Source organism: Rana temporaria, chromosome 8 (genome assembly GCF_905171775.1).
Source record: "Rana temporaria chromosome 8, aRanTem1.1, whole genome shotgun sequence".
Classification (NCBI taxonomy): domain Eukaryota; kingdom Metazoa; phylum Chordata; class Amphibia; order Anura; family Ranidae; genus Rana; species Rana temporaria.
The window spans coordinates 180,039,294-180,056,209 of record NC_053496.1 but is presented as its reverse complement, the minus strand read 5'-3'; the positions used below and the strand labels follow the sequence as shown (position 1 = coordinate 180,056,209).

The 16,916-nt window shown below is 44.9% G+C and overlaps 1 protein-coding gene across 1 annotated transcript in view; it reads left to right on the top strand.

Annotated features, from left to right (window-relative positions):
* Positions 1-16,704, top strand: part of LOC120910200 (zinc finger protein 585A-like) — a 51,552-nt gene extending 34,848 nt beyond the window's left edge. The window contains exon 4 of the mRNA XM_040322081.1: positions 14,228-16,704. Coding sequence (XP_040178015.1) covers positions 14,228-15,282 — 1,055 coding nt within the window. The 3' untranslated portion in view covers positions 15,283-16,704. The remainder of the gene's footprint in view (positions 1-14,227) is intronic.
* Positions 16,705-16,916: the final 212 nt, after the last annotated feature.

Here is a 16,916-nt window from a genome sequence, read left to right as displayed (position 1 = left end):
TAAGTGAATCGTGAATGGCGCTGGACGCCATTTACGTTGACTTTGAAGCAAATTACGTCCTTGCGACGTCATTTGCCGCAATGCACGTCGGGAAAGTTTCCCGACGGAGCATGCGCACTACGTTCGGCGTGGGAACGCGCCTAATTTAAATGATCCACACCCCCTACGGGATCATTTAAATTACGCGCCCTTACGCCGGACATTTTTGAGGAGCGCCGACGCAAATTACGTGGCTACTGCTTCGTGAATGAAGCGTAGCGCAGATAATTTGCGGGGGCGCAGGGCAAAAACGGGACGCAGCGGTACCTGAATCTGGCCCACCGTAAACAAAATTAATTCATTGTGCGCAACCTGATTTGTCCCATTCAGATTTGATTTTGTTATTGCAAGAGTTTTCCGTCTTCCAATGTGGCCTGGTAAAAATGCTTACGTGTTGTGCAGTGTGTCCCAAGATATTTCTGGCTTTTGACTGTGATATAATATACTGAATTTATACATGTATTGCAGGCGGGCAGCTCAGCCAGGCTAGGTCATGTACCCTGTAGGTCGCGGCCTAGCGTCTAGTGTTTTGTACGTGCGCCCCCTGCTGACCCTTGCTGTGATTGGGCACATAAAACAATACAATTGCTGCACTAAATAAATGGTGATATAACATGTGAAATTAAATAAAGTTACAACCAGTCCATAGGATTTCCATATAAGCCCATACAGAAATAAAGTGATAAATTGTTGCAACACGTGTCCAAGGATAGTGAGCGACCGTACACCCAAGTGCGCCTTCCACCCAGGGCCGTCTTAATAGCATCATGGGCCCTTGGGCAAAGTAATGCTCTGGGGCCCCTACAATGATGACAGTGCAGGTAAACAGACATCAAGTAGGTAGGAGGCAGGCTGCCTCACTAGTGTATCTATCACTCTCAGTGCCATCATGGGGCCCCCGATTTCGGGGCAGCGTGGGCTCAAGGATCAGCTGCTTTGGGGAAAGTGCAGGGGGCCCCCGTGCAGTTGGGGCCCCTGGGAAGTTCCCAGGTTTGCCCTTTCATTAAGACAGCCCTTCTTCCACCATATAGATACAAGGGGGTAGATTCACGTACGGGCGCCTAAAATTAGGACGGCCTAGCCTACTCTTTTTGGGCTACACCGCCTTAAATTATTTCGGTTAAAAGTGATTCTCAAACCACTTGCCTTCAAATTTTAGGCGGCGTAGCCTAAAACGAGCAGGCGTAAGCGCGCCTAATACAAATGACTGGGAGGGGGGCGTGTATTATTGAAATGAGGCTTGACCTCACGTTTTTGACGTTTTTTACACTGCGCATGCGCCGGGCAACTACATTTCCCAGTGCGCATTGCGGCTAAGTAGGCCGTACGGGCCTATTGATTTCGACGCGTACGTAAACGACGTAAATCCCGATTCGTGGACGACTTGCGCAAACGACGTAAAAAATTCAAACCTAGCGGCGGGAACGGCGGCCATACTTAACATTGTTATTCCACCTCATAGGTGGAATAACTTTAGGCGGCCTATCGCGTACGGAAACGACGTAACTTGACGGTGTAGGCCCGGCGTACGCTCGTAAATCGTCGGGAATCGGCGTAGCCCCTCATTTACATAATCTATGCCAGCCGCAATGGCAGCGCCATCTAGCGGGCAAAAGAAACATTGCAGCCTAAGATAGAATGGCGCAAGCCAGCCTATCTTGGGTATGTTTAAGTGTATCTCTGTTTGAGAATACACTTAACATAGGCCGGCTTAGATTCAGAGTTAGGTCGGCTTATCTGTAGATAAGCCGGCCTAACTCTTTGTGAATCTACCTAATATATGTGCCCTTACCAGATGGCTAGACTCCACATTATAGGAGTCTAATCACTCATGGAATCGCACATCATGAACGATTCATCCACTAGAGGTAGAGAAGGATAGCATCACACCCGCTGGTGCTGGTTTGTCACTCTTTCCCATGGAGGTTTATGCAAAAAAAAGCCAAAAAGTCGCCACATAGCGTAAAACCAGGGTGGTTTTATTGAAAAAAAAAAAATGCCATTACAATTGACCACAGGTCCAACACATTGTAACAAGTGGATAAAAGGTTCTTGCATAAAAAATCTGCAGATCAAGGTAGCGGTGTATCGCTGGACATAAACTCTGCCCTACTAGTTTCGTCATACATGACGTCATCAGGGGCATGGAGTCTATGCTAAAAAACACGCTTTTATAGGGTCCATGACGGCAAGAGCACAGCTGTTCAAAATTAAAATAGTTTGCTCAGAATGGCCGCCACAGTGATTGGACGCGGCGCGGGTTTGTCAGCAGGTTTAGGTCAATAATTTGCCAGAAACCTGCTGATTGGCTGTGTCCAAACACACAGGGCTCTGTCCACAAATCAGCGATCTGACCGTTTCTCCTCCCTGAAAAGCAGGGAGAAAAAACAGCCAGATCCGTGAGTAAAAGCAGCACATAGTACACGTGTTAGGCTCAAACTTAACCCTTTCCCAGTGTTATTAGTAGACATGTGCACAGAATTTTTTTTCGGTTTTTTTGTTCTGTTTCGTATCTTTACGTAGGTTCGCTTCCGTTCGTTTTTCGTACGACGCGATTTTTTCGTATTCCGATCGTTTCGTATTTTCGTTACCGTTTTATTTTCGTACATGCGGGATGGTTCGTTATTCTGCTTAATTCATGTTCGTTACTTGTTGGACAATAATTTTCGTGAATTTTCGTCAATGATTTGCATTCTGTGTTTTGGATTCCTTTTTCTGTTCGTGTTTTCGGTCGTGTGTTCGTGTGACATCTATGACAATTTGTTGTGGATGTCATGTGGGCATGCGACTGAAGATACGAACAGAAAAAGGATTTTCGTCATTTTGTACTTTCGTAAATATATCGGGGGATTCACAGCACTTTCAACACGCGGCTCATCCATATTAACGATTGTTAAGCCCCATACACTTGGTCAGACTTTTTTAACAACAAACATAAAAACGTGAAATCGTTTTCTGTTCGTTCTCAGAAAATGTGTTTGTTTTTAAAATCCATCAGAAAACCATTTTTGGGTTCAAAAGTCTGGCCAACTGATCTCCCTTCAGATGAAAATCCACAGAAAAGTTTATTTGGCTTTATTGTACTACTCAGCACAAAAGAGAAGCTGCTTTACTAACTTCACTCACTGCCGATTCAAAAAAACTAAAATGACATCTATAATAAAAGATTTGCATTCTGTATTTTGGGTCCTTTTTCTTTTGGTGTTTTTGGTCGTGTGTTCGTGTGACATCTGTGGCAAAAGATTTGCATTCTGTTGAATCCAAAATACGAACAGAAAAAAGGAATTCAAAATGCAGAGTGCGGGTCTTTTGTTGTGGATGTCATGTGAGCATACGACTGAGGGTGCGAACAGAGAAGGGATTCAAACAGGATACAGAATGCAAATCTTTTGTTGTAGGTGTCATGTGGACATGTGGCTGAGGATACGAGCAGAGAGGGGATTCAAACAGGATACAGAATGCAAATCTTTTGTTATAGATGTAATTTTCGTTCTTTTGCCGTTTTCGTTTTGTCGTATTTCCGTCAGATCGTTCGTTCGTATTTGCGGTTGTTCGTTATGCGGCTCATTCGTAATCCCGTCGTTTTCGTATTTTGGTGCTTTCATTTTTTCGTATGTACACATTATTCTGCGGGTACGAAAATGAACATTTTCGTACGAAAGGGAATGCACATATCTAGTTATTAGTACAGTGTACAGTATTATACAGTGCCTTGAAAAAGTATTCATACCCCTTGAAACTTTCCACATTTTGTCATGTTACAACCAAAGACGTAATGCATGTTATTGTTTTTTTTATGTGATAGACCAACACAAAGTGGCACATAATTGTGAAGTGGAAGGAAAATGATGAATGGTTTTCATGAAAAGTTTAATGTGGATTTGTATTCACCCCCCTTCTGATACCCCTAATTAAAATCTAGTGGAGCCAATTGCCTTCAGAAGACCCTTATTAGTAAATAGAGTCCACCTGTGTGTAATTTTTATCTCGGTATAAATATAGCTGTTCCGTGAAGCCCTCAGAGGTTTGTTAGAGAACAAACTGCATCACGAAGGCCGAGGAACACACCAGACAGGTTAGGGATAAAGTTGTGGATAAGTATAAAGCAGGGTTAGGTTATAAAAAAAAAAAAAAAAAAACATCCCTAGCTTTAAACATCTCACAAAGCTCTTTTCAATCCAGCACCTGAAAATGGAAAGAGTATGGCACAACTGCAAACCTACCAAGACATGGCCGTCCACCTAAACTGACCGGGCCGGGCAAGGAGAGCATTCATCAGAGAAGCAGCCAAGAGGTCCATGGTAACTCTGGAGGAGCTGCAGAGATCCACAGCTCAGGGGGGAGAATCTGTCCACAGGACAACTATTAGTGGTCTCTCCACAAATCTGCCCTTTATGGAAGAAAGACATAAGAAGTCCTGTTTGCAGTTTGTGAGAAGCCATGTGGGGGAGGGGACACAGCAAACATGGGGAAGAAGGTGCTCTGGTCCAATGAGACCAAAATTGAAGTTTTTAGCCTAAAAGCAAAATCTTATGTGTGGTGGAAAGCTAACACTGCAAATCATCCTGAACACACCATCCCCACCGTGAAACATGGTGGTGGCAGCATCATGTGGTGGGGATGCTTTTCTTCAGCAGGGACAGAGAAGCTGGTTTAGAGTTGATGGGAAGATGGATGGAGACAAATACAGGACAATCTTAGAAGAAAAACAGTTTTCACACTAGGGCGGAGGTTCACCTTCCAGCAAGACAACGACCCTAAACATACAGCCAGAGCTACAGTGGAATGGTTTAGATCAGGGGTCCCAAACTGGTGGCCTTCCAGCTGTTGCGAAACTGCAAGTCCCATCATGCCTCTGCCTGTGGGAGTCATGCTTGTAACTGTAAGGCCTTGTGCACACGACCGAACATGTCCGACGGACCGTTTCAGCGGACAAGGCTGAATTGTCCGTTGGTCTGATGTGTGAAACAATTTTTTTCCAAAAAAAAGGCGTTTGAAAAATTATTGCGCAAATACCGTGCAAGATAAAACGTTTCAATGACCGTCGTTTTATTCCCTAGGGTGTCTGCTAAAAAAACATATATAATGTTTGGGGGTTCTGCGTAATTTTCTAGCAAAAAAAATGCTGATTTGTACATGTAGGAGAGAAGTGCCAGAATAGGCCCGGTATGGAGGTGGGTATAAAAGCCCGGTATGGAAGGGGTTAATAATAATTGTGGATGGTTATAGATGCCACGTATTTAGTGAAATGGAACCAAAGGGTCTGCATGTAAAATCATTTTTTTTGTACAACAATGGGGCGGAGCTGGCCAGCATTTTTTAGCAGCAGGAGACACTGGGCCGGATTCATGTAGCTCAGCGGATCTTTAGATCCGCTAGATCAGGGATATGCAATTAGCGGACCTCCAGCTGTTGCAGAACTACAAGTCCCATGAGGCATAGCAAGACTCTGACAGCCACAAGCCTGACACCCAGAGGCAGAGGCATGATGGGACTTGTAGTTTTGCAACAGCTGGAGGTCCGCTAATTGAATATCCCTGCGCTAGATCTACCTGGTTTGCGATCCGCCGGTGCGATTTAGCGAGGCAAGTGCATGATTCATAAAGCACTTACCTCGCAAACTGCACCGTTGGATCGTAACTCCCCCCGGCGGAATGCAAATTCCGCGGCTAGGGGGAGTGTACAATTCAAATCGGGCGCGTTCCCGCGCCGATTTAACTGCGCATGCGCCGCCGGGAAAAAGCCCAGTACGCATGCTCTAAATGACGTCGCTAGGACGTCATTGTTTGCGGCGGGTACGTCGATTGCGGCCATCGGTATTCCCGATCGCGTTACGCAAACGACGTAAAAAAATTAAAACTCGGCGCGGGAACGTCGGCCATACTTAACATTAGCTACCCCTCAAAGAAGCAAGGGTAGCCATCCGCCGGAAAAAGCCGAACGCAAACGACATAGAAAACGAGCGACGGGCGGGCGTACGGACGTGAATCGGCAGTTTTCCTCATTTGCATATGCGACGGGTAAAAAATAGCGACGACACCTAGCGGCCGGCGGGAGATTACAGCCTAAGATCCGACTGGTGTAAGTCACTTACACCAGTCGGATCTAAGGGAGATCTATGCGGAACTGATTCTTATCAATCAGTCGCATAGCTCCGACCGTCGGATCTCACAGATACGACGGCGTATCTATTGATGAATCTGGCCCACTGTGTTTGTATAGTAGCTCAAAAATGATTGGGCACATATTCTGACAATGTCAAAGCTGAGTCTTTTTTTTTTTTTTTTTTTTTTTTTAAATCGTGTTTTCTGTTTATTTATTTTTTGTTATTCTAGACATTTTTGAAAAAAAAAAAAATATGGATCAATTGCATCAACCGGAAAACACCCTGCGCTTAATACAAAAATATCGGGAAATGACCATCCTTTGGGATACCAGGCACCCTGCCTATCACAAACAAAACCAAAGAACGGCGGCACTGAGGGAGATAGCATCATACATCCAGACTTGGGTCCCAGACTGCACAGACACGATGGTCAAGGAGAAAATGGCAAACCTCAGGAGCACGTACAGGAGAATCTACCGCAAACAACAAAAAAAAAAATCAGGAGCAGCAGCAAGTGAGCCAAAGGAGCCCAGGCTGTGGTACTTCAAGGCGCTTGCTTTTTGGGGGGATCAAATGGAGGGCCGGGACTCACTTTCGAGTCTTTCTTCCAGCGGAATTTCCACGGATCACCACACCCCTGCAGAGTCCGCCGAGGGGCTGGCTGACATGGACCAAGATCTGGCCATCTACAGTGAGGTATAGTAGTTTCCAACATATTTCTTGGCTGCTAATTATTGTTTGTTTATTGAGTTGATATTGTAAACCAGGGCTCGACAAATCCCGGGCGCCAGGTCGCCATGGCGACTAGAAATGGTGTCCTGGCGACTTGGCTTTGGAAGGTGAGCTGGCGCCATCTGGTGGTGAGCCGTTGGTATTACAAGTTAAGCATTACAAGTTAAACAGCAATTCTAATGTCATTTTTCACTATTTTTCACTGCCATCTTCTTCCCTCTAATTAGAACCCCCAAACATTATATATATTTTTTATCCTAACACCCTAGAGAATAAAATGGCGATCGTTGCAATACTTTCTGTCACGCCGTATTTGCGCAGCGGTCTTACAAGCACACTTTTTTTTTAATTAAAAAATAAGACAACAGTAAAGTTATCCCCATTTTTTTTTTATATTATGAAAGATAATGTTACGCCGAGTAAATTCATACCCAACATGTCACGCTTCAAAATTGCGTCCGCTCGTGGAATGCCGACAAACTTTTAGGCCTCGTACACACAGCCGAGGAACTCGACGTGCCAAACACGTCGAGTTCCTCGGCGAGTTCAGCCCTGAAGCCGCCGAGGAGCTCGGCGGGCCGAGTTCTCCCATAGAACAACGAGAAAATAGAGAACATGTTCTCTATTTTCTCGACGAGTTCCTCGGCGGCTCCATCGGGCCGAAAGTGTACACACGACAGAGTTTCTCGGCAGAATCCGGCTCTGACCGAGTTTCTCGCTGAATTCTGCCGAGAAACTCTGTCGTGTGTACGAGGCCTTACCCTTTAAAATCTTCATAGGCGACGTTTAAAAAAATCTACAGGTTGCATGTTTTGAGTTACAGAGGAGGACTAGGGCTAGAATTATTGCTCTCGCTCTACCAATCGCGGCGATACCTCACATGTGTGGTTTGAACACCGTTTACATATGCGCTTCTGCGCGCAAGCTCGTCGGGACGGGGCGCGTTTTCTGGCTCCTAACTTTTTTAGCTGGCTCCTAGATTCCAAGCAAATTTGTCAAACCCTGTTGTAAACAAAAAAACAAGCTTGTAAACAAAAACACAAGTCATGGGCCTAAAAATAGGTGTCAGGGATGCCAACTGCAGGGGTCAGAAGGAGAGTCTGTTCACGTTAGATGAAGAAAAACTAAAACAGTCTAGAGCAGGGGTCTCCAAACTTTTCAAACCAAGGGCCAGTTTATTGTCCTTCAGACTTTAGGAGGGCCGGATTGTGGCCAGCGGGGGTAAAAAATTCCCCGGGCCCAGCATTGGTGAGAGTAACTGTGGCCTCAGAGTTTGCAGTCAGTAGGATAAGGAGTAGTGCCCCCACTAGTAGGAGTAATTGTGTCCCGTCATTGGTATCGGTGAAAGAAATAGTGCCCCCTTGTTGGCGTCAGTGGGAAGAATAGTGCCTCATATCAGTGGGAGGAATAAAGCACCAAGGGCCAGATAAAGGCTAGCAAAGGGCCACATCTGGCCCTCGGGCCGCAGTTTGGAGACCCCTGGTCTAGAGCATGAAAATGTGTGTGATTGATTGTGCAAAATATTACAACATGTCCCTTTTTTTTATACACAGGAAGAAGAGACGAGCCAGGAGGTGGCAGCTCCTGAGGAACACGTCAGCCAGGCGGAAGGGGTGAATGGCAGCCAGGAGGAGGCCGGGCTCAGTGGAGTTCAGCAGGTCCCCAGGCTCAGCACCATCCGCCAGGTTCCTCCCTTCCAGATGAGGCGACCAGGCCTATGGAAGCGCATGAGGCAGGTGGAGGAGGAGAGCCTTCAAATGATCAGGGAGGCACGTGCTATAATGAGGGCCCCCCTCAACCCCACTGAAGCCTTCAGCGCCTCCCTTGCTCATGAACTTAACCAAGGGGGGGAGGAGCAAAGGGTCCTGGCAAAGGACCTGATTAATAAGGTCCTTTGGTGGATGCATAGGGACCTGCTGACCAGGGACACTGATCTAAGTGACCCGGCCCGGCCTGCTCCACATCTACTTCATCCTCCTGCTGCCCCATCATCCCCACCTGCACGGGGCCGTGGACGGGACCTTAGAAGTTCCGCTGGAAGGAAGGCTGGAAAGACGAAAAAGTGATTCCCTGCCTTCCAGTTCTGATCAAGTGCTGCCGTTCTGGTTATTTCTAATTTGTTGTTTTGCCAAAATAAATGGCTTTTTTTTTTACGTTCAAACCTTGTCTATTGTGTTTCATACGGTGGTGATTAGGCATCAAACATTTTAAAAATACAATGTGTCATTTACAAAGGACACACAAACCTCGTTGGGGGGGGACATTTGGTGTGCCAACTTGGTAAACCCTAAAAAATAAAAAAGTAAAATCACCAACAAAAAAAAATATGTTGACATAACTTGGCAACAAAAGAAATAAAAACAATTTTGCAAGTAAAAAAAAAATCACAATGTTGACATAACTTGCAAAAAAAAAAAAAAAATATAGCAGAAAAAAAAAAATCACAGTGGCCCAGATCCAGGTAGAATTTGCCCCTTTTTTACGGAGGCACAGGGCAGTGTTTTTGCCCTGCGCCCCCCGCAAATTTACTGCGCTGCGCGCGATTCACGGAGCAGGTGCTCCGTAAATTACGTGTGCGCTCTTTAAAATTGCCCTGCGTAAGGGCGCCTAATGTAAATGATCCCGTAGGGGGCGGGAATCATTTAAATTAGGCGCGCTCCCGCGCCGAGCGTAGAGCGCATGCTCCGTCGGGAAACTTTCCCGACGTGCATTTCAGCAAATGACGTCGCAAGGATGTCATTTGCTTCCAAGTGAACGTGAATGGCGTCCAGCGCCATTCACGAATCACTTACGCAAACGACGTGAAATTCAAATTTCACGACGCGGGAACGACGGGTATACTTTAGCATTGGCTGCCCCTACTATTAGAAGGGGCAGCCTTATGCTAAAGACGCCGTACGGAAACTCCGTAACTTGCGTACGCAGGGCCCGCGCAACATTGTGAATCGGTGTTGGTATGCAATTTGCATACTATACACTGAGCACAATGGGAGCGCCCCCTAGCGGTCATCGCAAGAATGCAGCCTAAAATCTGCGTGGCATAAGAGCCTTATGCCACGCAGATTTTAGGCTGCAGTCTGCGTTACGATGTTCCTGAATCAGGAGCATTCGTAACGCCGGAGCAAGTCAGCAATTGCGCTGCGTAACTATGGTTACGCAGGTGCAATTGATCTCTGAATCTGGGCCAATGTTGACATAACTTGCACAAAAAAAAAAATATATAAGATCAACATTAACTAAAAAGAACAAAAATATATACATGTGGAGGACAATAAAAAAGTTGGGACATCTGGCTAGCAAATATTTACAAAAACTAAAATCACAAGCAAAAAATGTAACATTTCAATATGGGACAACTCAGTCTAAATAGCATCAGCAATAGAGAACGGGTTTATTCTAGCAAGAGAACGAAGAAGAAAAACGAGGCAATAAACGAGACACTAGATATTTAAAATGACGAATGTCATTGCTGATCACAGCAGTCAGGACGCTCTCTACGTTGCAGGTAGAAAAAGGAGCTGTGTGTTAGTGGGTGTCCTGACTCTCCTGTAGTCCAAGGAAGGGGCGAGCACGACACTCCACACCAGGGAGAAAGCCTTGCATTACAGTGTGGAGTTAGACAGAAGAACAGGAAGTGAGGATTTCTCAGAAGAAATAAGGACATATAAAAGCAAAATGGAAGGATGAGGTAAGTGAAGGAGGACTGCACTAAGGTAAAGGAAGGTATTTAGGAAAACAATTACCTTTTTACAACCTCTTTAAGTTAAAGCTCACAGCCAGTTCTTTCCATTCACATGGGCCTAACATCCATCCCCTCTGTGGCCCTTTTGGTGAATCTCAAGCATGGAACCAGATCACCAAACTAGTAAGCTGCCCATAACTGTGTAATGCCGCGTACACACCATCGGAAAAACTTTGGATGGTTTTTCCGACGGGATTCCGCTCAAACTTGGCTTGGCATACAGACGGTCACACAAAAGTACTCGGAGCTTTCGACCGCCAAGAACGCGGTGACGTACAACACTACGGCGAGACGAGAAAATTAAAGTTCAACGCTTCCGAGCATGCGTTGAATTGTTTCCGAGCATGCATCGGAATTTTGCGCGTCGGAATTGATACAGATGATCTGAATTTCTGATTGGAATTTTTACTGTTGTAAAAATTAAGAACCTGCTCTCAATCTTTTGCTGGCGGAAATTCCGACAGCAAAAGTCAGATGGAGCCTACACATGGTCGGATTTTCCAACGAAAAGCTCACACCTGACTTTTTCTGGCGGAAATTTTACACCATAGGAAATGTCCATCTCTGTTGTCATGTTTCCAAATGAGATGGAGGAAGGTCCATCTTTAATGCCCTGTTTCTAAGAAATTATGTGGTGGAAGATCCATCTCTAATCTCATCCTGTTTCCAAGAAATGAGGTGGAGGAAGGTCCATTTCTAATGTCCTATTTACAAGAAATGAGGTGGAGGAAGGTCCATCTCTAATGTCATCGCTTCCAAGAAATTAGGTGGTAGAAGGTCTACATCTAATGTTCTGTTTCCAAGAAATTAGGTGGATAAAGTTCCAACTCTAATGTCCTGTTTCCAAGAAATGGAAACACATATATATGTTTCCAAGAAATGAGGTGTAGGAAGGTCCATCTCTAATGTCCTGTTTCCAAGAAATAAGGTGGTAAGAAATGAGGTGGATAAAGTTTCACCTCCAGTGTCTTGTTTGCAAGAAATTTAGGTGTAGGAAGGTCCATCTCTAATATCATGAGAAATAAGGTGGAGGAAAGTCCATTTCTAATGTCCTAAGAAATCAGGTGGAGGAAGGTCCATCTCTAATGTCCCATTTCCAAGAAATTAGGTGTATGAAGGTCCATCTCTAATGTCCCATTTCCAATAAATTAGGTGGAAGAAGGTCCATCTCTAATATCCAGTTTACAACAAATGAGGCGGAGGAGTGTCCATCTCTAATGTCCTGTTTCCAATAAATGAGGTAGAAGGTCCATCTCTAATGTTCTGTTTCCAAGAAATGAGGTGTAGGAAGGTCCATCTCTATTCTGTTTCCAAGAAATGAGGTGTAGGAAGGTCCATTTCTACTGTCCCGTTTCCAAGAAATGAGGTGGAAGAAGGTCCATCTCTAATGTTCTGTTTACAAGAAATGAGGTGGAAGAAGGCCCATCTCTAATGTCCTGTTTACAACAAATGAGGCGGAGGAGTGTGCATCTCTAATGTCCTGTTTCCAGTAAATGAGGTAGAAGGTCCATCTCTAATGTTCTGTTTCCAAGAAATGAGGTGTAGGAAGGTCCATCTCTAATATTCTGTTTCCAAGAAATGAGGTGGAAGAAGGTCCATCTCTAATGTTCTGTTTCCAAGAAATGAGGAGGTAGAAGGTCTATATCTAATATTCTGTTTCCAAGAAATGAGGTAGAAGAAGGTCCATCTCTAATATCCTGTTTCTAAGAAATTAGGTGGAAGAAGGTCCATCTCTAATGTCCTGAGAAATGAGGTGAAGGAAGGTCCATCTCTAATGTCCTGAGAAATTAGGTGAAGGAAGGTCCATCTCTAATGTCCTATTTACAAGAAATGAGGTGGAGGAAAGTCCATCTCTAATGTCCCGTTTCTAAGAAATTTGGTGGCGGAAGGTCCACCTCTATTCTTCACCAAAACACACACACTGTTATCCTGTATGGTTTTATTACATTCTCTCCTTTTTCTGGTTTGAATTTCATGTTTTAAGTTCTGCCCTCATTATACGCGGCTGAGGTATAATTAGACAGACAGCTAACTCTCCTCCCTTAACTCATTGAGGCAAGGTCCTTTTGTTCACTTTTTATTACAGGGAAGTTAGAGTAAAAAGATACATACAATCAGTATACAAAATAAACAGTCCTAACACACTAGTCTAACTAGGGGAAGGAATATGAACGTACCAGCGATGTTTCCATAAGGCTGCCATTAGAATTGCAGCTGAATAGGTGAGGATTCCTCTGGAGCAGATGCATGGTGAGAAGGGAGGATGGATACTGGGGGCTGTCTCTCACACCTCATGGTATAGACCAGTGGGAAGCTACGGTGGCTTTTAAGCAACAATCTATCTACCTTCAGTAAATTATTCACAAATACTGAGTATGTAAAGAGCCACTAGATGGCGATATTACAATGTATTATACATACCATTAGCATATACAAGAATTAAAGCGGGGGTTCACCCTATAAACAAGAATTTTTATTTTATTTTTTCCTTCTAGCATAAAATCAGGCATTGTAGCGCGAGCTACAGTATGCCTGTCTCGAATTTTTTATCCCCGTACTCACTGTGTAATCGTACATAGACGATTCCGACTGCCCACGGGGAATGGGCGTTCCAATCCAGACGGAAGGTGATTGACGGCCGGCTCTGGCGCGTCACGCTTCTCCGGAAATAGCCGAAATAGGCTTGGCTCTTCACGGCGCCTGCGCATAGCCTGTGCGCAGGCGCCGTGAAGAGCCGAGACCTACTCCGGCTGTCTTCGGGGAGCGTGACGTGCCAGAGCCGGCCGTCAATCATCCTCCCTCTCCATAGGCACGCCCATTCCCCGCGGGAGTCGGAATCTATAATGTACCAGTACACTATGAGTACGGGGATAAAAAATTCGAGACAGGCATACTGTAGCTCGCGCTACAATGCCTGATTTTATGGTACAATGTTGACACTGAGGGTGAACTACCGCTTTAAGAATGAATATAAGAAGTCCTTGCTGAAGGTACATTTTATGTTCTCATTTCACCCAGTTCCATGGTGGAGCGCCGTAAAACCATTTAGTGGTAGGTCAGCGCCTTTGTTTTCCAAACGTAAGGTATGAAGAATTCTTCTAAAAATGTTTCATCTTTTTTTCCAGCAGGTGGACGTTATGTCTGGAATACCTCAGAGGGACATCTTTTTTTATCTCCAGATTCTAATGCAAACTCCGGTGGCCTAACACAAGGCCTTCCAGGAGAAGATGTCATTGCTCAGAATACACAGAGCCTGGTGGATCCCTCTGATCTCAGGGAGCCTTCTGATAGATCACATGCTGTAGCTCCAGATACACCTCCGATATCTCAAGGAACGGAGCCCTCAGTTCCTGAGCAATCTCCCCTAACCCAAGAAGGAGTTCACACAGAAGAGATCTTTTCCTGTTCGGTGTGTGGGAAAACCTTCACTAAAAACAGGTCACTTCTTAGACATCGTAGAAGTCACATGGGCGAGCATCCCTATTCATGTCTAGAGTGTGGGAAAAGTTTCGTTCTCAGAGAAGGCTTTCTTAGGCACCAGAAAATTCATACAACTGAGCGCCCTTTTATGTGTCCGGAGTGCGGGAAATGTTTTCTTAGGCGAAGAGACCTTCTTAAACACCAGAGAACTCACACGGGTGAGCGTCCTTATTCGTGCCAGGAGTGCGGGAAATGTTTCACGCAGAAAGACACCCTTCGTGTACATCATAGAATTCACACGGGTGAGCGCCCCTATGTGTGTTCAGAGTGCGGGAAATCTTTCACGAAGAAAAAATTACTTATCGTGCACCAGAGAATTCACACAGGGGAGCGTCCATATCCGTGTTCAGAGTGCGGGAAGTGTTTCGTTCAGAGGGGAGACCTTCTTAGGCACCAGAAAATTCACACGGCTGAGCCTTCCTATCCATGTTCAGAGTGTGGGAAATGTTTCACTGAGAAAAAAAGGCTTGCTACACACCAGAAAATTCACACTGGTGATCGTCCCTATTCATGTCCAGAGTGTGGCAAATGCTTCATTGGCAAAGGAACCCTTGTTACACACCAGAAGCTTCACACGGGTGAGCGTCCCTATTCATGCTCAGAGTGCGGGAAAAGTTTTGTTCAGAAAGGAGGCCTTCTTAAACACCAGGTGTGTCACACAGGTGTACGTCCCTATTCATGTTCAGAGTGCGGGAAAGGTTTCACTGAGAAAGGAAACCTTCTTGCGCACCAGAAACTTCACAAGGGCGAGCGTCCGTTTTCATGTTCAGAGTGTGAGAAATGTTTTATTAAGAAAAAAGACCTTCTTAAACATCAGAAAATTCACACCGGCGAGTGTCCCTTTTCATGTCCAGAGTGTGGGAAATACTTCACAGAGAAAGGAAGCCTAATCAAACACCAGAGAAGTCACACTGGCGAGCGTCCCTATTCGTGTTCAGAGTGCGGGAAATGTTTTGCTGAAAAGGGAAGCCTAAATAAACACCAGAGATGTCACACGGGTGAACAGCCGTTTTTATGTACAGAGTGCGGGAAATGTTTCGCTCAGAAAGGAAACCTCCTTAGACACCAGCGAGGTCATACGGGTAAGCGTCCTTATTCATGTTCAGAGTGCGGGAAATGTTTCACTCAGAGATCAGTCCTTGTGAAACACCAGAAAACTCACATGGGGCTGCAGAGCAGGTAGAGTGGGAGCCCCTTGTAACAAGCATGGTAAATACATGGACCTATAAATTCTAGAGATCTAAGTACACCAGGGAACTTTTGCAACCCCATGAGCCTCAGATGATCAGGGGGGGGGGGGTGATGCACTCCACATGCTACAAGTATTCAGTTATAGTATTACTTTCCTTATATAAAATAGCACTCAGCTACTCCAATACTTGCACAGACGGTACTGTGGATCAATATGTGGGCAAAACGCAGGAAATTGTGATGGGGTGGATAACATCGTGGATATCGTGGCAATACATGGAGCAACAAATGGGCAACAGTGCTAATACATGGGGGCAACAAATGGGCAATCATGACAATACACTGAGCGACAAGAGGGCAATAATTACACTACATGGGGCAACAAATGGGCATGACAATACACTGAGTGACAAGAGGGCAATAATGACACTACATGGAGCAACAAATGGGTAATCATGACAATAGAAGGAGCATCAATAGGACAACCATGTTAATACATGGAGCAACTAATGGAAAATCATGACACTACAAGGAGCAACAAATGGGCAACCATGACAATACATGGGGAAACAAATGGGCAATTATGACACTACAAGGAGCATCAAATGGGCAACCATGACAATACATGGAGCAACAAATCGGTAATTATGACAATACATGGAGCAACAAATGGGCAACATGACAATACATGGGGAAACAAATGGGCAATCATGACAATAGAAGGAGCATCAAATGGGCAACCTTGACAATACATGGAGCAACAAGTTGGCAATCGTGACAATACATGGGGAAACAAAGGGGCAATCATGACAATACATGGAGCAACAAAGGGGTAATCATGACAATACATGGAGCAACAAAGGGGCAATCATGTCAATACATGGAGCAACAAATCGGTAATCATGTCAATACATGGAGCAACAAATCGGTAATCATGACCATAGAATGAGCATCAAATGGGCAACCATTACAATACATGGAGCAACAAATCAGTAATTATGACAATACATGGGGAAACAAATGGGCAATCGTAACAATAGAAGAAGCATCAAATGGGAAACCGTGACAATACATGGGGAAACAAATGGGCAATTATGACACAAGAGGAACAAAGGGGCAATCATGATAATACATGGCGCAACAAATGGGCAACCATGACAATACACGGAGCAACAAATCGGTAATTATGACAATACATGGAGTAAGAAATGGGGAATCATGACAATACATGGCGCAACAAATAGGCAATCATGTCAATACATGGGGAAACAAATGGGCAATCGTAACAATACATGGCGCAACAAATGGGTAATCGTGACAATAGAAGGAGCATCAAATGGGAAACCGTGACAATACATGGAGCAACAAGTTGGCAATCGTGACAATACATGGGGAAACAAATGGGCAATTATGACACTACAAGAAGCAATCATGACAATACATGGAGCAATAAATGGGTAATCACGACAATAGAACGAGCATCAAATGGGCAACCATGATAATACATGGAGCAACAAGTCGGCAATTATGGGGTAAGAAATGGGGAATCGTGACACTAGATCAGAGGTCCTCAGACTACGGCCCTCCAGTTGTTCAAGAACTACAAATTCCATCATGCCCAGTCAT